The 24,740-nt window shown below is 46.4% G+C and overlaps 1 protein-coding gene across 1 annotated transcript in view; it reads right to left on the reverse strand.

The window, feature by feature from the left end:
• Nucleotides 1-24,740, reverse strand: part of LOC123977317 (kinesin-like protein KIF26A) — a 43,304-nt gene that overhangs the window by 5,085 nt on the left and 13,479 nt on the right. The window contains exons 3-13 of the mRNA XM_046059900.1: nucleotides 20,459-20,651; nucleotides 17,384-17,569; nucleotides 16,089-16,182; nucleotides 15,728-15,999; nucleotides 14,740-14,923; nucleotides 11,322-11,478; nucleotides 10,150-10,312; nucleotides 5,416-8,620; nucleotides 2,454-2,632; nucleotides 1,378-1,398; nucleotides 680-830 (exon numbers count right to left, since the gene is read on the reverse strand). Coding sequence (XP_045915856.1) covers nucleotides 680-830; nucleotides 1,378-1,398; nucleotides 2,454-2,632; nucleotides 5,416-8,620; nucleotides 10,150-10,312; nucleotides 11,322-11,478; nucleotides 14,740-14,923; nucleotides 15,728-15,999; nucleotides 16,089-16,182; nucleotides 17,384-17,569; nucleotides 20,459-20,651 — 4,805 coding nt within the window. The remainder of the gene's footprint in view (nucleotides 1-679; nucleotides 831-1,377; nucleotides 1,399-2,453; nucleotides 2,633-5,415; nucleotides 8,621-10,149; nucleotides 10,313-11,321; nucleotides 11,479-14,739; nucleotides 14,924-15,727; nucleotides 16,000-16,088; nucleotides 16,183-17,383; nucleotides 17,570-20,458; nucleotides 20,652-24,740) is intronic.

A 24,740-nucleotide genomic window follows, 5' to 3' on the forward strand; every position in this document is an offset into this window, starting at 1 on the left:
CCGGGGCCGATCAGCTTCACACATCTGATTTATAATTCTGTAAAGTTAATCTGCAGCGCGCCCTGCGTGTCGCCACTACGCTGCTCTCGCCGAGACCCTTTCACAGCGAGTTCAACGCATTCAGAGATCTTCCAGAATGTGGAGTACATATCAGTAAATATCAGACATGTCAGCTCAAGTCATTGGATCAACACACAGCACGGTTTATTCACAGGATCTAAAACTCGTCATTTGGGGTAACTGAACCGAAGTTCAGTGAAAATCTCTTATTGATCTGTGATGACGTTTCCATCCGCCAAACAACACGTTCTCACGTCACATATGGACGCTTGGCCAAGGCCCTTTAGCATCATTTTTAGGGCTCTGCGGTCAAGTTAGCAACGCTTAGCAACAACAAATATGCAACGTCTAGTTACTTTCAAAATAAAACGCTCACATTTCAAAACCGCTATTTTGAAACGGCACTTTATTAAAGTTGTGAAATGCTGCAATTTAGGTCATGGTTTGGGTTAAAATAACTACGTTACGTGTCAATCAGAACATATATAAAAACATTTAATGCTGATTTTTTGTTTCACACAGGACACAGACCTCGGTCTCCTGGTTCAAAGTCGGGGTTCTGGCCCTCCATCCACCTCCTCACTCAGTCTTTTCTGTTAAATAGCAGGACCGTACTCACACTCTCCGCTCCATTTGCCCGGGTCGAGCATCAGCCGGCTCTTGGCCTCCTCCAGCTCCACCTTCAGCCTCTCGTGTTTGCTCTTCAGCTCCCTGATCTGCTGCTGCCGCCTCTCCAGCATCCTCAGCCGGGCGTTAAAGTAGAGCAGACCCTGAGGACCAGACAAACCCAGAGTCAGTCCGGCAGAGTCTCTGTGACGGGAGGACGGACTCCGCAGAGCGTGGGGCCGGTTTATATCAGGGGGATTACCACAAGTGGAACGAGGGGCTGCTAACCTGCTCTGAGACTTCAATCTGTGTCCACTGCTGGATTTAATTAGGAGCCAGCCGGAGATAAAATTAGCATGGGCGCTAATCTGCTGGCTGTGGACTTAATCTGCGGGGCGGAGGATTAAGGACAGCTGAGGACGAGCAGGTGGATCAGTGTCGCCTCTCAGCTTCAATTACAGCTGTTGTAAGAAAAATAAGGGGAGAGTGACGCTCTGACGCTGGAGTGGTCACAGAGTTTCCTGCTGCTGTCTTCTTGTTTTACCCCTGCAGTTTTATTCATTCCAGCATTTATTGTTTTTTCTGTTTGAGTTTAAAACATAATGATACAGGGATGCGTGAGGCCAACATCTCCTTTTATTTATGTAGCTTATCAAGGCTGCACATGCTTCTGCTGACTGCGAACGATCCCGTCCTGAAAGTATAACTCACCTTTTCGACATCGTGGAACGGCTGCAGAGAGAAGAGAGAAACACAGAGAGGAGATCACACGCTGACTCTGAGTGATGACATGCAGATCATCTTTCTCTAAGTGAAAATAAATCAGCTGTATTAATGTCTTTCCTTCCCTCCACACACTGTTCACTGAAGGTTAATGACCCGTTAACACAGAGAGGAGACGGCCGTAAAGACCAGCCAGCCGAGGCCGAACCTGCACCTCCTCCTCCTCCTCCTCCTCCTCCTCCTCCTCCTCCTCCAGCCATCACTCACATCTGAGCCAATTAAGGCTAAACTGTAATTGACTCAGAGATAACCTCAGTCAGCGATAAGTCTGCCCTCAGGCTGGACTGATGAGGAGAAACATTCTCCACGTTTACTAGCTACATTTGATCATCCTGATTGTCCAAACTCTCATTTTACTATGTCAAACTGTTCATACACGACATCTATTTCCTGTCTCCCTGTCCTGAAGAGGGATCCCTCCTCTGCTGCTCGCCCTTTTTCCCCAGTTAAAGGTTTTTTGGTATAAATATTACTGCAGCTGTCAGCGACGTGTCCTCAGAGCAGAGCTGTACCGTGACAGACAGAAAGAGAACATCATCTGACATGAAGTTAGAGCCAAAAACAGCTTTCTAAAACAAAGCGGTGCATGACTAACTAATGAGAGGAGGTCATGTGACAGTCACAGAGGTATTAGACAAGAGAATATTACAGCCTGCAGCAGGCGAGGGACGAGGATGAAACTGGACCTGCAGAAATAATATTCCAGCTACTACTGAAGTGTAGGAGCTGCTGTGAGGAATCTAAAACACCACAGCCAGGATGATGACGATCTCGTGACCAGATTCATTTGGTTTTTAGGTACATATTTTATTTTGGTTGATCTCTGTGTCCTCAGCAAACTAAAATTCTGGATACAACAGATCTGGATCCCTTCTGAATGTCGTACGTGTGACTTAAGATCAAATCTGTTGGTCTGATTGGTTCTTGCGTGATGATTCATGATCAGCAGACGTTATTTAACATTATTCATGCACGGCGAGCTGAGCAGACGGAGTCGCCCTCACCTCTGACCCGGTCACCACCTCCCTCCTCCCCTGCAGGCGCTCCACGTCGTCGATCTCGTACACCTTTATCTCAAAGGGCTCGCCCAGCGGTGGCAGGTCCACCCACTGACCCCCCGCCTTCCTGCCCAGAGAGGAGGTGTCCGGGAGGGGAGCCGGGATCAGACGGCGCCGCTGGAAACCTGACGGAAGGAAATTAATAAAATGAATAAATAAAGTGAATCCATGAAGTGATTTGTTTTGTCCAAAGGCGATAATTCTACTATATAACTATATTTAGTTCCTGATATCAGCAGGTGACAGGCAGCTACACAGCTCATTAGATTTAATTAGCCTCATCGTCTGGGCCGGTTTACCAATACCTCCCCTCTGTGTCAACATCCATTTGCGCTGCTGATAAGGTTTAAAGCCACCGCCGTCAACCTAAAGACCTCAATCTTCTTCTTAATGACTTTGTACACATGGCTGTCAGATAGCGGCTGATTCTGTGATTATCATAACTGCAAAGAGTAAAAACAAAAGCACAAACAAACAGCCATTAGTGATTATTAGAAACACTCTGTATCTGTGAGCGAGGACTGAAACGGTGACATATTGAGGAGGAGGGTGTGTGGGTGTGGATGCTTTGAGTGGTATGTAGTGGTTGGGGGGGTGATAATTGGAGTTGGATATGTACACCGGGAATTGCCGCGGCGTCATGTAATATTCATGAGGCAGAAACGAGCCAAGATCCACAGACTGATGGCAGGCAGATCACACGAGTGCTGATTCTGTATGCATCAGGCTGCCTGACCTGCTGCCAACAAGCCGCATGAATCACAATCAGCCGCAGTAAGGTAAGAGCTCAGAGGCACAATACTCTACGATATCGTCCCACATAATGTGCATGGATGTAGATTTCACGATAACGCGGGGCCGAGAGATAAATTCATGCGGTGGAATATCAGGGAGGAGAGCAGCCTCTGATAGATGCTCCTGTAATACCTGTAATCTTCAGTGTGCTCAGCATTCATGAAAATATTGTGTTGAAGAGCCGCGCACGTTCTGATGGATGGGTGCACGTTTTAGAATAAGTCATCAATATGTTAATGTCTTTATAAAGCTTCCAGAAGAGGCGAGTCTTATAGCTCTTTCACTTCCTGAATATATATTAAGATAGCCCATATATCTATATATCTTCACTTTTACAGTCCTCTGCATGAGCTGCTGCTTTTTGTTCATTCACAATGTATGCCCTAGGGGTGGCAGAAATAATCGATTTTTAGATGGACGTGGAAGATTATGAATTGATTAACAAATGTCGATTATTTAAATGTTAATTGATAACAATGTTGACGGAATGCAAAAGGCAGAACTCGCAGATGTGCAGCGCACATACCAGAGAGACCAGCAGTGTTCCCGCTGTATTCGGCCCACCACCGCTGTGGAATGAGTAACCTCCCTACTTAAATGTCACACAATCATTTATATCAATGCACAAGTGATGATTTTAACCCGCACACTGCGAGCATGGTGACACTCAACGCTCAGCAGCTCTCTGTGATCGAATGAGAGAGAGCGAGCGGCAGAACGTGATGCTGAAAGTTAGCACAGGGAAATACTAGCAGGAAGTTTCAGTCTGGTAGCAAACGTGCAGCGTAGGTCACTGTGTGTCCGTTAATAAAAGTCTGTAGTTTCCCCAACTGCTGGAAAAGTGAAGGCTGTTAGCGCGAGCTAACATCTCCCCTGTAGAAGGGCCTGCTCTCTGTCCCCACACCAGACTGCAGACTTTTGGGGACAGAGCCTTCAGCGTCACAGCCTCCACCCTCCTGAACTCATCCCCACAGAGATCTGAAATGCTCCCTGTATGGACACTTTCACAAATCTACTAAAAACCCAGCTCTTTACCCAGGCATTCAATCCTGAATGACTTTTTGTTGTTCTGTCACTGTAACTATGTGTAAAGCGTCCTTGGGTCCCGTGAAAGGTGCTGAAAATATTTATTTATTTATGTAACGTTAGCTAAATTAGTAACGCAGTAATATTAATTATCAGCTGCACGTCATTACTAACTAACCTACTAGGCAAGTGTTGAGAACATCAAGTACAAGCTGATCTGGTGTTCAGCTCTGTCCTGTACACATACTACTTATTTTTCAGTGTTCAGAGGAGTCTGACAACTGGTTGTTTAAGAAATGAGAGACCATTGAGCTGAGCTTAATAAAGTAAATTAGGGATGCAAACTAGTCCATTTAAGCTAATTAGTTTAATGTTTCTTTTGGATTTTAATCTGCAAATTAAATGCTTAGTAATTATCCAGAGATCCTGTATAGAAAAAAATTATGCATCAAGATGCATCGATAATCGTTTTATAATGGAATCGCAGCCCACTGAATTGTAATCGAATCAAATCATGAGATGCCCAGAGACTCTCACCCCTAGTATGCCCACCAAAATACAAGCTATAATCTATAAAACAAAACAAACAGATGAAACAAATGATGCAAATAGCAACCAATGCAGTCAATGTATGTGTCTTAACTGGCCACTATGAGAACACCAGGTACTATTACCTAATTACCAAATACTAACCATATTTACTATGACTCAGTATCAGCAGCATATATTGAGGTCAGTTAATCGGTCTGGGTGAGAGCAGATATGTGAAATGCGCAGATTTGTGGATATTTATGGTTCTTGAAGGATGGATCCTGATTCATGGACCTTAACACTAGCAAGCTAAAATATGCATATGAACAGAAAGAATACTAAAGTCTATTTAGATCAGATTGTCATGAAATGTCCTGATCACATCCCTGCTACCTAGAGACTGAACCATCCTAGATTTAATGACCCCCCTTTGTTCTATAACACCACTGTCAGGACAAACGACAGATGTTGGTTGTTAATGTCCCCACATCAATGAACATGGCTAATTATTATGGAATCTTTTGCATCTTTCTCTTTCTTTGCAAAGTGGACTCACCATTTCCTCTCTTCTTGGGCGATTTAGAAACCCTGCCTCTATTGGACGAGGACACTCCACTCTCGCTCATGGAGTCGTGTGCTGAAGAGGTGCTGCCAGTGGTCTCGCTGTCTCGGATCATACTCTCATAGCCGCTGCTCCCCCCGCTGTGGTAAAACAGGGCGGTGCGGCCCATGGCGGGGGGCAACTCCCCGCTGAGGATGCTGCTGTTGTCGCTGCCGTGCCCACTACTGTAGCGCTGCGGCCTCCGAGGTGCGGTGATCTTGCTGTAAGGTGATGGTAGTGGCGTGTTGATTGGCGATCCACTGACACTACTAGTCCCGCTGTCATTGCCATCATTCCCTGTTACCCCAGGCCCCCTGCTGAGCTGCTTCCTTTGGCTCCCGGTGGCTAGCTCACTAACCCGACTGTTAGCCGCTCTGCTGATGGCCTGCTTTGTGCCCATGATGGTTCCTCTTCCTGTCTTAGCTCCTGTCACTGAACGAGCTGGGGACTTACCAGTTGGAGGTAGGCTAGTGTTGCGTCCAGCTACATTATCAAGAGGTTTAGGGGCGGAGGTCAGGCTCTTGGAACTGCTGGTAGACAGAGTTCGTACCTTTGATCCACCAGAAACTGCTGTTCGTGAGCTGCTGTTGCCTTTGACCTGTCCAAGTTTACTTGCAGTTGCAAAAGCACCAGGAGGAACTTGGGAAGAAGGAGCGGATGTGGAGGTGGTGGCTGGAACCCCGAGTCTTGGCACTGATCTGTTGGATCTGCTGTTGCCTCCCAAAGTAGCACCACTGTTCTCCCTGAACAGCTCAGGCCTGGACCCAGCTAAGGTCTGACTGTCACACCTCTCCAGAGACATCAGACTCCCGTAGTACCTGGAAGACTCTGCTTTGACCCCTCGTGTCTTCAGGCTTGAAGATGTCCTGGCAAAGCAATGTTCAGTTTTTAAACTAGATGTCCTGTGGCTGAATGAATCTGCCCGCAGCCTGATGTTGAATTCTTCCTCTGAGGTCGGTGTTTTAGGGAATGGGGACTTTCCAGTGTCGCTGCTTGTTTTTAAGGCACTTGGAGATATCACAGTCCTCATCTTTTGTTCTTGGCTTGACTGTCTGACAGGTGGAGCAGGAGGAAAGATATTTCCAGATCCAGACTTGGAGAACACACTGCTTATCTGCCCAATGGACTTTTTTCCCAAGGATGAAAACTTCAGGGTACCTGTCACTGAAGTACCCTCATGACCCCATTTTGATTCAGAGCTCTGGGGAAGAGAAACAGTTCCTAAAGTCGTTGCACCTCGGGTGAGTCGAGGCAGTTTGATGAAAGTATCTCCTCTCCTGCTGCTGGACTTCTCACAGCCGTCTACAACCCTCTGAGCTGAAGACGACATTTGTGCTTTTGGTGGCCGAGGTACACTGTTACTGTTGCCTCCGGGCCTTTTAGATAAAACACTACTCATGCCACTTCTTGGTGGCTTACCTACAGAGAGAAACTCAACCTCTCTGGAATCAAAGTCACTGCTTTCCTGAAGCAAAGAATCATCATTTCTGCCTTCCTGTCTGCTGCAGCCCACAGCTGCAGATGAGGTAGGCTTGGTTTTTCTGGGAAGACTGGAATGGGTGGTGTGATGGGGCATCTGGACTGGCACCGAAGTGTTCAGAGTATTGGTTCTCACCTTGAGAGAGCCTTTGAGAGAGGCTTTGGTTGAGTCAAGGGAGGGAGGGCACTTGGTAAAAGAAGGTTTGTTTAGAGTACCGTGGTCACTGTCCAGCTCTGAGAAACAGATGCCGCTGTCATTCAGAGAGCTCTTGATACCATGCTGCAAAAATGGCTGTTTATGAAATATACTTGGCGAGGTCAGCATGGATGGATTTTCTGTTGCCATGTTTTTGTCCCTCAAGTGAAGCCTGTTTGTTGAATGAGTGCCTTCACTTTCAGCCGAATCAGCAGTCACTTCACTTTGCCATGAGCCAACAGTTGAATGCTTGTTGCCACGTTGGGAAAACAACATTTCCTGGCATTCAGTGCCAACATCAGCCCCAGATCCCACAGCTCCATGCTGAGATGTGTAAGCATCATACTCGTCATTAATGCTGCTGATGATGCTAACAGGGCGAGTGCCAGAGGCTAAGGCCTGCCGAGAGCAGTCATTGTTGAAGCTGCGGAGGTTAGAGGGTCGGCCATTGTCTGGCACAAGGCCATGAGGAAGCTCCTCTACGACCGTGAACACAAGCTCATCCTCCCCGTTCAGCTCCACAGGCTGTTGCAGTGTAATGGTAGTCCTCAGAAAATCCCTTCCTAACAGAGCTGCCCGCAGATTGTTAGCCTCCATGGGGTATCTACCTGTATGAGGGGCGCTTTCTGTGTTAGGGAGCCCCAGTGGTTGGCCTTGCCTCAGTGCTTGTTGACTCATACCCACTGGGGGAGTCCTACCAACAACCTCCCCAGGCTGAGACTCTGCTCTGAATGTCCTGGGTAAGGACGGTGAGGCTGACGGCTTGGGTACACCTCCTTTGAGGTAGACCCTCTCTCGCACCACAGGCTCTGAGTCCTGGGGAAAAGTCCCAGGCTTTACCGTACAAGGCTGAAAGGGGGTGGCTGAAAGTTTCTCCCCATCTGCACTTGTCCGTTTGGAAGTGTCCATGAAGCCGCTGGCTGAGGGTAATTTGGATTGTTCCCCGCCAGGTTTATTTGTGCATGTGGTTGGTGCGCTTTCTAAGAACTGGCAGGAAGAGTTCTTATCAGATTTGGGGGGAGATGTTGCCTCTGTGGGTTTTGTAGCTCCAGTCTGAGTCCCGAGCCCTGCTGCTTGTGCTGCTTTTTCCTCTGTGCTGAACATAGCCGGGCCCTCGCTGCCATCGATGCAGTCGAGTCTCTCCTGCAGCTCTGCAAACGTGTTACACTTAAAGTGATCGCCATCAGACCTGGGTGCATCTTTGACTCGCTTTTTGTTGAGGGAGGGGATGATAGGAACAAAGGAAGGTGGTCCCTCGTTATCGCTCAGTTCTCGGTCCGAGATGGCCTTCCCTCCAGAACCGACGTAGATGACGGTGTCGCAGGAGTGTTCACTGCTGGAGGAGTAGTCAGGATCACTGGAGAGCAGCAGAGGCGTGTCCGGATCGAGGGCCACGGTCCGAGGGTGGAAGGGTCGAAGATGAGGAGGTCGATGGGACGGGCCTTCCTCACAGGAACTGTCCCCTCCGGACGAGCTGGAGGCGTACTGCAGATTAAAGAGAAACAGCGTATTAACACACTAAAGAGAGCTGAACTATACAGCCATCAACCTGAAGGCAAATCCATTTCCAGAGTGACATTTGACGATACAGCGTGAGGTTAGAAGTGCACACTGCGGCCTGGATTCAAATGATTTATTAATTTTCAGTGAGATGTACTGTATAAGCTTGTAACTCATGTTTCCATATGTTTTTTTTTCAGTCTATATTTTACCAACACAGCCTCTAATGAGAGTGGAAGCGTTTTTCATCTCACCACGAGGCGAGCGTCCCCATAGGAACAGTCATATTGATTATCTGTCATATGATGGTAGAAAACCTCTCTGAATTATGGAGTATGGCTCTCTGACCTGGTCATACACATTTACATTATAGATTGGAGGGATTGTACTGTTACCAGCCTCAGGGGATCAGCTCAAACCAATGCCTTTGTAACTCCCACAGAATAATCTCCAAGCCTCGGAAACAAGAGAGAAATATTTGATACTAAAGTCACAGGTGCCATTTTCACTTGCATTACCGAGTAGTATCTTTGGAAACGAAAACAAGCAATCAGTAAGTCAACATCTGAACCTTTTTTTCTACGTTTTTAATTAAAGAAAAGGTCATTACCCCACATTGAGTCATTTTTTTTAAATACAATTAAAATATCTAATTCAGTGTTATTTTAACCATTGTAAAGTCATATTGTGCCGTTCACATAAAAATATTTTCTCTTTCCACAGAGTTAAATGTATTTTTATTAATATCGGAGCTTCTCGTGTGGTTTGTAGGAGCAAACAAGCTGTTGTTTTATGTCATTTTTTTGGTCAAAAGGTTTGAAATTCCAGAAGCCATTAGACTTGTAAACAGTCACAGTTTAAGAAATAAAATAAGATAAATGCACCTTTTGACATAATGTACCTTTGTGGTGACTGTTATTAATGCCCAGCTTTGCAGTGGCCGCTGCCATTAACCTTTGTGTATTTCAACTTTTGTATTTTTAAAATGATTTACTTAATGTGTGTGAATGAAATGTCTATGCGTACGGTTTGCAAACTTGCTTGCTTCAAATTGCTCCCTGAGAGACAAGTCAAGTATGTTGCATTGAGTCGGGGACGGTTCATGTGGGATTTATTCTTCTGATTTATAACCTATATATCTGTTGATATATTTTGTCTTTGTCATTTTGTTACACAGTGTTCTTAGATTTTTGCATAATGAGAACGGAAATATGCTGGCGTAAGGATGAAAAATGTGATTGTTAATCTTTGAAATTTCTTGAAATGGCATGAATGAACTCACTCCACTACAGCCGAAGAGAAACTGTAACAGAAGTAAAAATAATTCAGTTAAATACTGTTGGGACTAGATTATCATGAAACTGTATTTGGACATTTAAAATCTGCACAGAAATGAAAAGTTCATCTACTGCGTTCATACTGGAATTAACTGACTGCCGATCAATATCAGAAAACCAAAAATGCTGTATTCCAACCAGGAGCAGAGATCATTGACGGCATAAAACCTGAAGTACCTTTGACTTCTTTTTCCTCATGCGGTGGATGCGGGAGGCCAGCTGCACCGTGGTCAGCGTTTCCATGTAGTTCGTCGGGGAGTCGGAGATGTGGGCGATCATGGTGGTTCGACAGTTGATGTTTCCCAGGGATTCACTAAGCAGCATGGTGAGCTTGCTGTCCCTGAATAATACATCAAGAAACCCCTCGTTAACCAGAAAAAAAGCACCACAGGCCTGAGAAACCCCACAGGATCCCAGAAACCTTTCATTACCCCACGCAACAGTTGGGCTCAAAAAGGAATAGGAATGATCTCTCATTTCACATTAATGAAGCCCACTTTGAACTACACGTCCCATGTGCTCTGTAGTCAGAAATTGAGTGAAACGAAATCCTGTCTTTGAAAAGACCTAGAATAAAGCTAAAAGGGTCGCAAACTGAGTCTACATGCTGCAACCTCAGCTTCTTTAGTTAACCACAACACCTTGGATGCAGATTCATGACGGTGAACTGATGCAAAACTTTGTCACTGTGAGTTGAAAATGTTTGTGTGTATTCCAGGTCTTCATGAATCAGCTTCATAAATGTACAGAGACGAGATAAAAAGATGAGCGACTGGAGGGAAACAACAGAAAGAACTGGAGTTTCTGCTGAGGGCCCTTCAGTTGGTACTTTGGCTGTTTGGGGTGAATAAAGACAAACAGTCCAGCGGACAAATTAGCGTGAAGAACCAGTGGTGAAATTTCTCTTTACTTTCTACCTGAACACCCCTGAAGATTCACTGACAACAGGACATAAACATTTTGTCAACAGTTGAAGAAGATGCAAAACCAAATCTCGTCTTTCTTACGCTTTTACTGTGTAAAAATCTACGTAAATGAGAAGAAAATCTGATGGTAATTAAACAAATGAGACATCCCAAAACAAGTCAACATCTTAAAACTCAAAAGAACCAAAGTGAGGCCAACGTAAAAGCCTGAAATTAAAGACAGAGCTTCACAAAACAATCCGCCAGAGCACTGAATATAGATGACAATAAGCATTACAAAGTGATCAATCATCAGTCTAATCAACCATTAAAGACACACTAAAAACTCATTAAAAATACCATAAATCCTGTCATCCTGGTGCATTCGCCGTGCCCCTCACTGTGACCTTTGACCCTTGCTGGGCTCAGAGTGGGAGCTCGTACCTGTACGGAACGTGCTTGGCCCCATTGGCGAGGGCGAGGATGACGTTTCCCAGCGCAGACAGAGACAGGCACTGACCTCCGCCTCCCTCTCGGGTCCTGCTGATGTCCGTCTCACAGCTTCCCAAATCCAGGAGGTGGAGACGACTCCGCCCGGACACTGAGGCAGAGAGGGGATGTTAGTATCCAGCCTGTTGAACTGCTCATTAGTGCTGAAACGATTGGCTGGTTAAATGGTTGTTTCAGTGATTTGTTTATAGACAGAAACATAATCAATGGCTATTTTAATAATTGATTGGCTGTTTAAAGTTATTTGTCAAGTAGTAAATACCCAACATTAGCTGAGGTCTCTATGCATCCTCTGCTCTTTATGACATCAAGAAAGTATAATCCTACAGTAAAGGAATCGTTGCTGCTGCTATAAACTCATGCCTTGTTTAAATATGAAAATATTTCTATGGACCCTGGGCGGTATGGGCCCTGGAGTGGAGACTGCACGCTAAAAACGTGATCCGGTTATTCTGCTCGGCGGATTAACTGATTTCTGTGAGCAAACCGGGTCACTGCAGGAGCAAAGAACTAATAATATAACAAATAATCAGAGCAGATAATGTCTAAGCCTCCACAGGACCACAGAGGGAGGCAGCAGAGACCAGAACCACTGCACAATCTCAAACAACACGTCTTCAGGAATAAGATCAGTTCAGCCCGGAGGAGTTCCTCGCAACCCAGCAGAGGTGGGACAAGTCATTGATTCACAAGTCCCATGTCAAGAGACTAAAGTCTCCAAACGAGTCCCATGTCAAGAGACTAAAGTCTCCAAACGAGTCCCATGTCAAGAGACTAAAGTCTCAAAACAAGTCCCATGTCAAGAGACTAAAGTCTCCAAACGAGTCCCATGTCAAGAGACTAAAGTCTCAAAACGAGTCCCATGTCAAGAGACTGAAGTCTCAAAACGAGTCCCATGTCAAGAGACTGAAGTCCCAAAACAAGTCCCATGTCAAGAGACTGAAGTCCCAAAACAAGTCCCATGTCAAGAGACTAAAGTCTCAAAACGAGTCCCATGTCAAGAGACTGAAGTCCCAAAACAAGTCCCATGTCAAGAGACTAAAGTCTCAAAACGAGTCCCATGTCAAGAGACTAAAGTCTCAAAACAAGTCCCATGTCAAGAGACTGAAGTCCTAAAACGAGTCCCATGTCAAGAGACTAAAGTCTCAAAACAAGTCCCATGTCAAGAGACTAAAGTCTCAAAACGAGTCCCATGTTAAGAGACTGAAGTCCTAAAACAAGTCCCATGTCAAGAGACTAAAGTCCCAAAACAAGCCCCATGTCAAGAGACTAAAGTCCCAAAACAAGTCCCATGTCAAGAGACTGAAGTCCTAAAACAAGCCCCATGTCAAGAGACTAAAGTCCCAAAACAAGTCCCATGTCAAGAGACTGAAGTCCTAAAACAAGCCCCATGTCAAGAGACTAAAGTCCCAAAACAAGTCCCATGTCAAGAGACTAAAGTCCTAAAACAAGCCCCATGTCAAGAGACTAAAGTCTCAAAACAAGTCCCATGTCAAGAGACTAAAGTCCTAAAACGAGTCCCATGTCAAGAGACTAAAGTCCCAAAACAAGTCCCATGTCAAGAGACTAAAGTCCCAAAACAAGTCCCATGTCAAGAGACTGAAGTCCTAAAACAAGCCCCATGTCAAGAGACTAAAGTCCCAAAACAAGTCCCATGTCAAGAGACTAAAGTCCTAAAACAAGCCCCATGTCAAGAGACTAAAGTCTCAAAACAAGTCCCATGTCAAGAGACTAAAGTCCTAAAACGAGTCCCATGTCAAGAGACTAAAGTCTCAAAACGAGTCCCATGTCAAGAGACTAAAGTCTCAAAACAAGTCCCATGTCAAGAGACTGAAGTCCCAAAACAAGTCCCAAGTCAAGACCAACAGGTCCCAAGTCGATTTCCAAGTCAAGGCAGAAAAGTCCACTAATTGAATCCAGATATAAGACAGAAAAGCACCAATTCAGCACTAAAAAGCATTTGAGTTGGTTCAAGGTTTGTCTGTTGTCAAGTAATTGAAAAGATGAGTTGCTGCAGAATTTCTATGACGAATCTTTGGGCTTTTTGGAAAATATCAAGTCATTTCATGTCCAAGTGAATTTACAAGTCATTTAAGTCTTATTGGATTTTGTCAAGTCGAGTGCTGAGTAATCAGATTCATGACTCCATAACATTATATATGTTTATGCACACATGGACCATGAACATGTTTAAAGTTCAGGTTGTCTGTGATCAGCTCAGATCTGATAGGTCAGTCTCAGTCTGACTTCTCTGTCTCTGCTCATTTAAATGGTCATTAAGTCAGAGGAATGATGGTGTGAACCATCACTCGCCTGCATCAGCAAGATTTAGAAAGTGCTGAGAGCGTTTCCTATCTGCTGGTCTATAACCACTGCAGGACACAGGGGCTCTGGGCCTCATTAGCCATGCAGATTTATTCCAGCTGTAGACGGAAGCAGGGAAACACTAATAACTGTGAAAATCTCTCTGCTGTGACAGGTAGACGTGGGCGGAGGTGGCGTTAGTGCAGCCCCTCTGCTTGTTAAAATTCTTGTCGAGCATGCCGGCAGCTCTAAATGACTCTAATTAGCAGCTCTGTGTTTGGAAATGAACAGCAGAAGGAAAAGGAGAGCTGCACAATCACTAACGGCAGGTCGTACTCCTGCCCGAGGGCTCGCCGTCTAGAACCTGCTGGTTCTTCATCAAGTTGTTGACCTGATGTCGACACGTCTGTGCAGGTGTTCACCGCTGCTTTGTTGGAAGATCATTTCTCTACAATTCAACCCAACTAAGAAAACAAAGGGCAGCTTTTAGAAGGTTCATACAAGATTGAAACCCTCACTCTACCCCGCCACTTGGAACAAAACCAAAGCTCAAGGATAGGTCTGCTGTTATGTTATATTTTTCTTATTGTCAATAAATCAGAGCCAAACCAACAATGTGTTGGTCATTCTCTGAAGACTGTTTGCTATAAGCCCATTGGTTTAAAAAGGCTCAGTAATTTGTAGTTTCTATCAGACAAACCTGTTGGACTACTTTCAGCGGCGGATGAATCCACATGTGGTGCTGTAGGGAGTGTTTGGGGCCGCAGGACGGTGAATGTGGGATAAACTACAGTCTTCATGGTGATGAAGGAACATGTACAGCGGTGTAATTGGATGTTTGTTAGAGAAATGCATCTTGGGAGTCGTAGTTGACGTCTCCCTTCAGTTTTTACGGCCACAGGTTTCTTGTCTTGTAGCTTGGACTTTCTATCAGACACCCACCTGTTTTCTAACACAGCTGTTTGTCTTTTGTTCGTCTGTCACGACCCTGAACAGAATTAATGGAACTTTTCCTGAAATATCTCCTGACAGACAAACACACACTGACTTGCTGCCTTGTTGCTCTTGTCCGGCCTCTCCTGATAGAGGTGCAGGGTGAACAGGAAGTGCGAGTTCCTCCGGGCCTCCTGGTCGCTCGGCGTTCGGTGGCTCCTCCTCGCTGCCAAGGCGGCGTCCAGGAAAAACGCTGCCCGCTCGGCATTGGACGCCCGCAGCTCCGTCTGGTTCTGCAACTGATGGAGAGAGACATGGGAGGAAAAGGAAGATAATAAAGGGAGGGAGAGACTCTGATGCGCAGAGACGACATGTGAGTGACGGCGAGGGTGTAAACAGGAAGTACAACGGACACGTGAGCTCTGCTAAAACACGTCTTTTCGAGGTTAAGAAGATGTCTCATCCAGAAAGAACAACGTCAGAGATAAAACAGAGAGAGATAAGAGCTGAAGTGAGACAGAACGAGGTTTGACAGAGAGAAAAAGAAGTCTGAATGAAGGAAAGAAAATGAAAGTGAGGAGATAAAAGGCGTCAGACAGAGCGAGCCCAGGGGAGATAAAACAGAACGAATGAGAATAAAAGGAAGAAGGTCAGGACTAATTGGACAGCTGTGGACAGAGATGGAGTCTCCGGGGTGAAGAGGAGGTGAGGAGGAGAGGAAGGGAGGAGGTAGTGAAAGGATGGAGGCGAGGAGATAAAGAGGTTTGAGAGAGAGGAAACTCGCCAAGGTGACCTGATGGTGTCGCCTGTCCTGAGAGACATCTGCAGAACCAAGGCCTGAAACAATCTAGCAAAGAAACATCACGATCTGGAGCTGGCGTTCGAGTCTCTGAACTAACGGCAGTCCAGTGCCTACAAAGGAAAAGTAGAAATGTATATCGTTAATCCACTAATTAAAATCCCGTTTGTCGTCGTTAGTAGAGAGTAGAGGAGTATTCTGAAAGTCTGGTCACTGCTGGAGAGGCGAAGGGAAGAAACACGGCGAGGAGGCGAAAGAGAGACGACTGAAGAGGAAGTGGATGAAGGAGGAGTTTGTTCTCTACCTGGGATCCACAGAGGGGGTCTTGTCGCAGTGACACAGCGGGGCCCGGGGCCTCCTGGGGGCCCCCTGCTGAGGAGGAGGACAGTTCAGCCAGGAGGTCGGTGAGCGTCTCCTCCCGGCCGGATATCTCCACAGCCGACACTCTGACGGAGAGGCGGGCTGCAGACTTCTGCCTCCGCTCCTCCATCACTTTAAAGAGCCAGGAGATGGCTGTCGGGGCCACGCCCAGGCTCTGGGTGGAGCAGTCCCGACCAATCATGGTGTACGTCTTACCTGGGGAGGGCGGAGCCAACGCAACAATGAAGTGACGGCCATAAAGATGTGTGTGTGTGTGTGTGTGAGTGTGTGAGTGTGTGTGTTACCCAGGTTGGCGTGTCCGAAGCAGAAGATGCAGCCGTCGGCTCCGTTCACCACCGACTGGATGACCTCAGCCACCGTCCCTGAACACACCTCAGCCTATCAGGACCAAGACTCAGTCAGTATCGACCAATCATGTTAGAGCACAGTCAACAACCAGCATAGATCGGATCCATACTGCATCAACCCGTTCTCTCCGCCACGTCGTCACGTATGGACGCTCGTCTTTTTGGAACAAACTGGGCAGCCGTCAGCGTCAAAGTTCAACGTAGCTCGAGTTTAGATAACAGAAAGGTGTGTAAGGATGTTTGGGGTGGACGAGTGAATCAGACTCTCACCCAGGTGTAAGTTACGTTACTTAACTCACGTAAGTCACATTGGATTTTTAAGCCAAACCAGTTTTCGTAAACCCTGAACCAAGTGGTTCTGGTGCCTAATTATTATTGATAATTAACATTGATTGCATAGTGTAAATAGTGTGTAAATACTTCTACAATACTGCATCTGTTCTTTTACTTCTACTAATTTAATACATTTAAATCGTATCTTATCTTAAACCTGACCAAATTGCGATGTTTCAAAATGTTAACCACTAGTTTTATTTTGAAAGTCTAACCGGACGTTGCATATTCATTCTTGCTAACTTGACTGAGCCACTGGGTAACCAGGGCGCTAAAAAGCGATGCCAACACATTCCTTTCAACCCACCTGTTTTTCCCATATTTAACCCTTCTTTCCCGCCGTCCTCCCGTTTAAATATTGCCCTGTAAATAAGTTTGACATGTTAAAGCAGGTGGCAGTTTGTAGCCACATACTTACAGCCGCCAATAAAATGAGATGAAGAAGAACGCGAGGGCTCATTTTGAAATCTGAGTGTTGACCAAGCGTTCATATGTGACGAGTTGGGAGAGAGAACGGGCCGGTGACGGTTACACAATAAAGGACGGTAGCGTCACACGTGCTACGTTACGATCTAATATTCTACGTTAACACGATGGGGCAGTTTAGGAGAGCAGCCTGCTGTCAGAAGGTGAAACCTACGCTGTCGGAGTGACATCATCATGTCTCAGCTGCAGCCTGAGCTCAGCAGGACTCACTCTCTGTGTTTTTATAATCCACCCGTCTGCTGAGGAGGTCTGCATCACATCCCAGATCCTCCTGCACCGGCAGATAACACTCTGATCTGCCGCTCTCTGGGATGAGCTACCTGCTGCAGAGCGAGCTCAGACTCACTTTCTATATTCGGTTTAACAGGATGTGTCGCTCTGAGGGTTCAACGGCAGACCTGGTCCCGTCTCACCTGCGAAGCATCCTGGGAGAAGACGGCGTCGAACAGGAAGGTCTTCGGAGCGGAGGCGGAGCCTCGTCCGCCGGCTGACGCCTCGCAGAGAGTCAGCTGCTTCTTCCTGCCGTCCACTTTGAGGAGGGACATGGACTCTGAGGACTCGCTGCTGTGGACCGAACAGATCCGGACCATCACTCTGACCTGGGGACAGACAGGAAGTCCACATCAGAGAGGAGGGAGGGGGGCCACGCTCTGATCAGGGAACTCATTCATCAAGAAGGACACAACAGAAGTAATAACGTTCACACTCTAAACCAGCGCCAGAGGCCTCCTGACTTCTCTTTTAAGGTCACATGAGTCCGAAGACTGATAAACAACTTTTATTCTTAGTTTTGTAAGTAAAGGTGAAAGTGAAGGATTCTCCCGACCTGCAGCAGCTGCTGGTCTGCGCTCAGAGCAGCCTGGGGGGGTTGTGCTGTGTTGTGTTGTGTGACATCTCGGGCTCTCTGCGGGGTTTTTATTGGTCCGTCACAGAGCTGCTGAGTCGGCGCTCGGCGGCGGCTCGGAGGTCAAGTTTAAAGCCAATAACAATCTGAGACGCAGCAGTTTTTAAAGGAGGCGTCGCTGCGAGCCGGCGGAGCGAATAATCAGCTGACCTCCAGTCTGTGACAGCAGGAAGTCCTTTAATAAACCTCATACCGCTGATCGTTAAACAGGTTTATCCAGACGTGATTCATCATGTTACCTCACGAGACATTTTCTCACTTTGAGGGAAAAGTCTCCTGATCAAGCGGAAGACAGAAAGAAAAATCTGTTTAATTTGTTTAAGTGACCTGCTTCATTCCACTTTAGTTTGAGTATTAAAAAAGTGTTTTATAATAATTAATAATTAAATTATAGCTGAACTCATCCTGTCATATCTTAAAAACGTGTGTCTCACTGTAGCCCTGAGAGTCAGGGTTAAAGAAAAACATTTAACTCCACATGTTGGTCCCTTTCTTCACCTTCAGGCAGAAGCTCCACATGAACGCTCTGTTCGCCCTCCTGCAGCGTCCAATCAGAGCGACAGCTTCATCAGCCCACAGTGAAAAGACTGATTTTAGTTTATTAACCTCAACAGCTCTGAATGTTAAGGAGGGCGATCAGAGTTCATCCAGCTCTTCTTCTTCACCTTTTCACCTCACCTGAAAATCTGTTCTGTTCTCTGTTTCTTCAGGCAGAAACACATTTAGAAATAAAAAGGAAGGTGAGAAGAAGGAAAGGAGCTCAGAAAAAGGAGGGAAAGATCAAAAACTACAACAAACAATATTAAAAACAAAAGAAAGAGAAAAAAGGAGAAAGAAATGAAGCATCCAAAAAAATATGAAACTCAGACAGAAAGATGGATGAAAGAAAAATAATGAAATGGGTGAAATGCAGGAAGAAAGAACGAGAAACACGAATAGAAAGAAAGACGGTTCTGTTTAAAGACGTAAAGTGAATCTCTGCAGCTGCTCTGTGAGCCGTCTGATTGGCTCTGTGACGGCATTACAGGCTGCTGAGCTGCTCTCAGTTCAGTCCATCAAACTGGTTATGAGCCCGCAACCACGAACACTTTACGACCAACCAGCTCCAATAAAAACAGAGGAGAGCCCTCCGGTCGCTGCGAGAACCCAAAGGAAATGGATTCTTTTAAGGAACGAGCGTCCGTGAACTTCTGCAACGTGCTTAAGTTACATCAGTGACATGACTTTATCTTTTCTTAAACCTAAATTAACTCTCAGCTGCAGATCTCTGTGGAATCTTCACTGCATTTTGTTTAAACTCTCCAGAAACAAAATCAGATTCGTTCCCCCCGTCAGCCCATCTCGGCTTCGGTACGTCTGGTATCTGTCTGAAGGTGTTTGCTCTGCGGACCTGCAGGACGACCAGCAGCTCTGATGCAGGCGATCTGATCAGCAGCAGCAGAACTCGTCCGGTCTCATTAAAATGCTCTTTAACTTCTTAAACGTTTGTGCCGCTGCTGAGGCCCAGACGTCCGAATAATCTGAAGGTGGATCAGAGATGAAGGAGAATCAGGCTGAACTCTGAGCAGTCCAGGTCCTTTCATGGAGACTTTAAAGCTCCAGTTATTAGCAGCTGCAGAACGTTTCATCGTAAAGAGCTGCGAGGTGACGGAAGAGAGACTGACAGAAAGCAGGGTCTGAAGACACAGCAGAGAACCTGGCCGACTCACTGAAGGCTTCATCCCTCACAAACATTTAGACTTCATCCAGATTTCATCAAGACATCCAAAGGTTGTTTCATTTATGTGTTTGGGAGAAACCTCTTGGAACACGCAGCCATAAAGAACATATGGAACCTGACGTTAATTAACGAGCTGTCGGGATCCAGGTCTTGTGGTTGAGACCTGCTCCGAGTCCTGCATGTCAGGTCTGATAAAATAAAATCCACTGCAGGATAATCGCTTCCCTCAGCAGACAGCAGCCGATCTGGCAACACGATCAACTCCGACAGCCGAGCGTCTGATCTGCAGCCAGCAGCTGAGCGCCAGTCCAAACACAGCTGAGCATGTCTGCAAACACATTACATAATGTCAGCAGACACGAGTCCTGCTGGACCGCATCCATTCATCTGCTCCTGCAGTCTGAGCAGCTGAAGGTGGCGCTGGAGGGAAGACCAGCGAGTCTCTCACATGTAAAGACAGCAGGACGTTTACTAAAATCCTCTTCTCACCTACAAAGCTCTTCATGGTCAGGCACCACCTTATCAGAGCTCATAGTACCTTACTACCCCACCAGAGCACTGCGCTCCCAGAATGCACCTGTGCTGCAGGACCACCTCAGTCTCACAGTGATCCAGTGATGCTGTCTGGACGTCCATGCTAACAGCTGATCCAGCTGCTGTTACTGGGGACAGTTTGACAACAGGAGAAACAGGAAGTCACTGAGGCTGTAATTATAACTGGGGGGATGAAATGACCCAGATCCGGATTAAGATCAGGGACCAGCAAAAAAACTAAAGAAGAACCTTGTTTGCTTCCAGCAGCCTGAGAACCAGCTGACCTGGACTCTGCTGCAGGGCATTCTGGGTAACAACATGTCGTCTTACCTTCCCCATCCCAGGAGTGTCCTTCACCTTTGACCCGGCCCGGAGGAGGCATGGCGGGACGGCGGGCGGGGAGAGCTGCAGGGCCCCGCTGAAGCCCCCGGTGTACAGCAGGGGTCCCGGGGCCTCACCGGGCGAGGAAGCGGGGCCAGGCTGGGACTTCTTCCTGCGGGACAGACTGAGCTTCTGAGCCGCCCTGAGGAGACAAAGAGATTCAGACTGAACACGGTTCTGTTAGAAAGCATCGAGTCAGAGAACGAACACGTCGCCTCTCCCTGCAGACGCTTCTAGCGTGATCATCAGCGTGTCATCAGCGTGTCATCAGCGTGTCATCAGCGTGTCATCATCTCCATCAGCTGTTCGCAGGGAGCTAACGTTAGCTTATTAGCAACAGAAGAGAAAACCAGACGTCAGGATCAGCTGGAGACGAGAAGCTGAACTCAGGGACGCCGTCACCTTTAGCCTCAGTTCACCGTTAGTGGTGCACGTTACAGAGTTTTAGGCCCAGTGATTGGATGTTTGTTGGTGAAATGCACCTTGGGAATCGTAGTTAACATTTACCTCGAGGTTTTACGTCTACAGGTTTCTTGAACCTTTTTATCAGAAGCAGATATTTCTTATAATCTGTACTACTGAGGATTTAACATCTGAACCATGAGTCATTGGGAACCAGAACCAGAACCGGAACCGGGGTTTGAGGAGTGTTAGACTCAGATCTGACATCATTAAAGAAGAAGAAGAGTCTCCCTGCACTCCTCCTCCTCTTCATCCCTCCATCCTACTCACTGAGTCCAATCAGAGAACAGAGCGTGTAATTACAGCTGCCATGAAGGACGGCAGAGTTCAGCCTGTGGGAGTACACGGGGGGGTTCTGTGTGTGTAGGTGTGTGTTGGTGAAACGCTGACATTTACACTTCCTTAATGAGAGCTGTTGATTTAAGCTCCTTTAAATCTGCCTCCTCTTTATTCTCATGAAGCTTTCAGACACAAACCAACACAGATTCACCAGAGCGGCTCAGGGTCTCTATCAACACAACTAAAACTATTTATTTAGCACTGCTGGTAAATGAGAGGCTGACTGTGAGCAATAAAACTGGTAATAAACAGAAACTTCCTGTTTCAACGCGACTCGGAGCAGCTGCAGACCAGATCACCGGCACCAGAGTCGGACCTGACGCTCTGGTTCCAGAGAGAAAGGTGATGTCACCTTCATTATTCTTTATCAACACAATGAAGAAACACTTTTAATTAACGTTATCTTTCAGTAGCTTAAAGGGTCATTTTAAACCTGGGCGCTGTCTCCACTCAAAGTTTTGAATCCTGCAGTAGATTCTTCAGTCAGCAGCTGCAACATACATCTTCTACAAAATGGCGTCCAAACAGAGCTTCTTGTTGCCCCCGACACGCTCAGGTTGTTAGACCAGGTGTCTGACAGCATGATGGACAGGATCCCTACGAGGGTCTCCTGGTGGCCCCCTTTTGTTTTTACCAGGAAACTGAAGTCTCGCTCTGAAATCTGGTGAGAGGCGAGTTTGTTGTGTCGGAGTAGAAAAATAGTCTTGTTAGCAGCTCCTCTGCTACACGACCTCCTCTCCATCAATTCAACACCCTCTCACTCCCAACTCGTCAAATATGGACGCTTGGTCAAGACCGCTTGGCGTCGCTTTTTAACAACCTGGGTAACCTTTAGCATAGTTTCTCCGAGGTTTAGGGCTCCGCGGTCCAGCTAAACTTTCTAAATAAAAGGACTTGTTAACGTTGGTTATGTTTTAAAATTTGGTTAGGGTTAGGAAAAGATCATGGCTTTGGTTAAAATAATGTTCTTTACGTCACTTAACTTACGTCAGTTAAACGAAAACCAGTCTGGTTTCTGGCCCACCGTCCACCCCAACCACCTCCTCACTCTGACGTTACAGTTATATATTATTTAGTGTTCAAACTGACGCCACGTGTTGCCACCGGTGTTTCAAAGTGAGAATTGTCCTTGAGTCCTTCAGCTGCCGGCTGAAACCATCTTTTTGTCCCTACCAGTCATTTCCACACCAAAATGTGTACATATGGACCTGGATTTAAGCAGAGGTTTCCAACCCAAGACTGCTATTTATTGTTCCATCACACAGCGAGGGGCGTTTGTAATAGTTTGTCCAAAACATTTCTGTCAGCGGGGGCAGAGAAAGTAACAGAAACACTGTCAGAGTAAAGCAGCAGCTACGTCCTCCAAGATGAAGCTGAATCAACACAAACAGAAGGAGGAGGGTTCACTACAAACTGGCAACCCAGTGTGATGTTCACTCTCCACTTTATCCTCCACAGGGAGTCAGAGCCTTCACTTGTTTTTGTTTAGAACAGCAGAGAAGAACTTTCCCTCTTTGCTAACAGTTTCCGGCAGATATTTATTAGTGGGCAGTTTATCAGATTAGCAGGTGCAACGATAGAGAGAGAGAAATCTTTCTGACCTTTCTGTTTAGCTCGCTGCTGTTTCATGTGAGGCGGCGAGACTCAGAGGGTCAATAATGAGGCTGTAATAGATTTAACAGACTCAGACAGAAAGAGACCTCAGAGACTGATGGAAGGGGACGGGCTCTCCAAGAGTACCAAGGTGCTACTCAGGTTTAAATGATAGAGCTTATTTTATAACCTCACATTAAAGTTATCGCTCCCTTTGCTCCATGAAGGAACTTATGGTTAAATCTGGACCAGGATTTCTCTACTTTATTTCTTCCACTGTGTTTTCACACATCAGCAACCTGATAAACGAACAGATAGTCATCATATAACTGGGCCAAAGTAACTTAATGAGAGGATTTGTTTGGGGAACAGATACTCACAGTTCCTTCCAGTCCATTATCTGCTCAAAGTTCTTCGCCTTGAAGAAGAACCAGGTCCAAACTTCTCATCCTCACTCGCCATCGTAAAGAAGCAGATTTATTCCAACAAGAACAGAAGTCACAAGTCTAAAGGAGGGAAATCTGATACATATCTGAGAATGAGCAGTAATGAAAGCTGTGTTGGATACTGAAACATGGCGGCAGGTGGAGCCGGCGCTGGTTCAGAAAATTAAAGTTTTCAGATCGAGTCAGAGATGGCGAGTTACCCAGTACACTGACCCCAGACGGCCTCGCAGGGCTCCAAGGACAGTTTTCAAATTGGGTTTGATCCAAAATCTAAAACAATGTGTTCACGTGACCGAAGGTGTCCGGTCAGAATCCAGCAACTTCTGAAGGAGAATTAGTTGTTCCAGGAAGGATCTTGATGATCCGCATTCCTTTAGTCCAAATAGCTTCTAACCATCGTCAAACCAATGACTTCCCGTATCGGTAAAGGATTTATTTCGTCTTCAGAAACATTCTTCTGAAATCAGATCTACTTCCTCCTCTGCCAACAAACGTCTCGCCGATCAAAACCAAACAATGAGTTTATCCAGCCGCCTCCTCTTTTCCCCAAATACCTGAGAGACTTGGCTCAGTTCGTCAGTCGAACACAAGTCCAGATGGATCCGTCCATCTCTCCCTACTGTTATTATTTGTGCAATGATTCAGGCACTGGGTGTTTCACTTCAGTCCTGCAGCTCTGTGACTCTCAGTCAAGTGATCAGAGTCCTTCCCACCAAACTGCTCTGGAATCAGTTCTTAACGTTCCAACAGGTTTCAGTCGGTCGGATCTCTTCACCCTTCACACATCGGTGAACTCTCCCTCCGTCTGTCCACCAGTGTCCTCGTCTTTCGTCTCTCACAGGAAGTCCTGGGGATCAGGGTCGGCTGGAAGTTTTCAGGGAAAAAGCGGTGTTGAAACATGATCCAAAGAAAACGGAGTGGTGAAGTCCTGCAGAGAGGAGTGGACGTTCACTTCTGTTTGTCCAGCCAGAAAAATCCAACAGCTTCATCCCTCCGTCCGACCGCATCCTTGAGCCAAACGTTGCACCAGATCTCCTCCTGTGAAGCTGAAATTCAGACCTTCTTCCGCTCACCTCTTCTTTCCATCGTTATCCTTCACTTTCCTCCTTGATATTTCTCTCATTTGACCTCTTTTCCTCTTTCACCTACTTCTTTTTCTTCCACCTCTTCCTCTTTCCATCTCTATCCTTTACCTTTATCTCCTCTGCTTCACCTTCATTTCTTTTATTGTACCTTCCTCCTCCTCCTTCCTCCTCCTCTCCCTCTCTTCTCTCCTGTAGCTCCTCAGTCTGTTCCTGCAGTATCGCAATGCCTTTCCTCTCCACCCCTCCCTCCTCCTATTCCTCCTCCCTCCTCTAACTCCAGGAGAGAGAGGGGGGGGGGGGGGGAGG

This window comes from Micropterus dolomieu, linkage group LG10, assembly GCF_021292245.1.
Source record: "Micropterus dolomieu isolate WLL.071019.BEF.003 ecotype Adirondacks linkage group LG10, ASM2129224v1, whole genome shotgun sequence".
NCBI lineage: Eukaryota > Metazoa > Chordata > Actinopteri > Centrarchiformes > Centrarchidae > Micropterus > Micropterus dolomieu.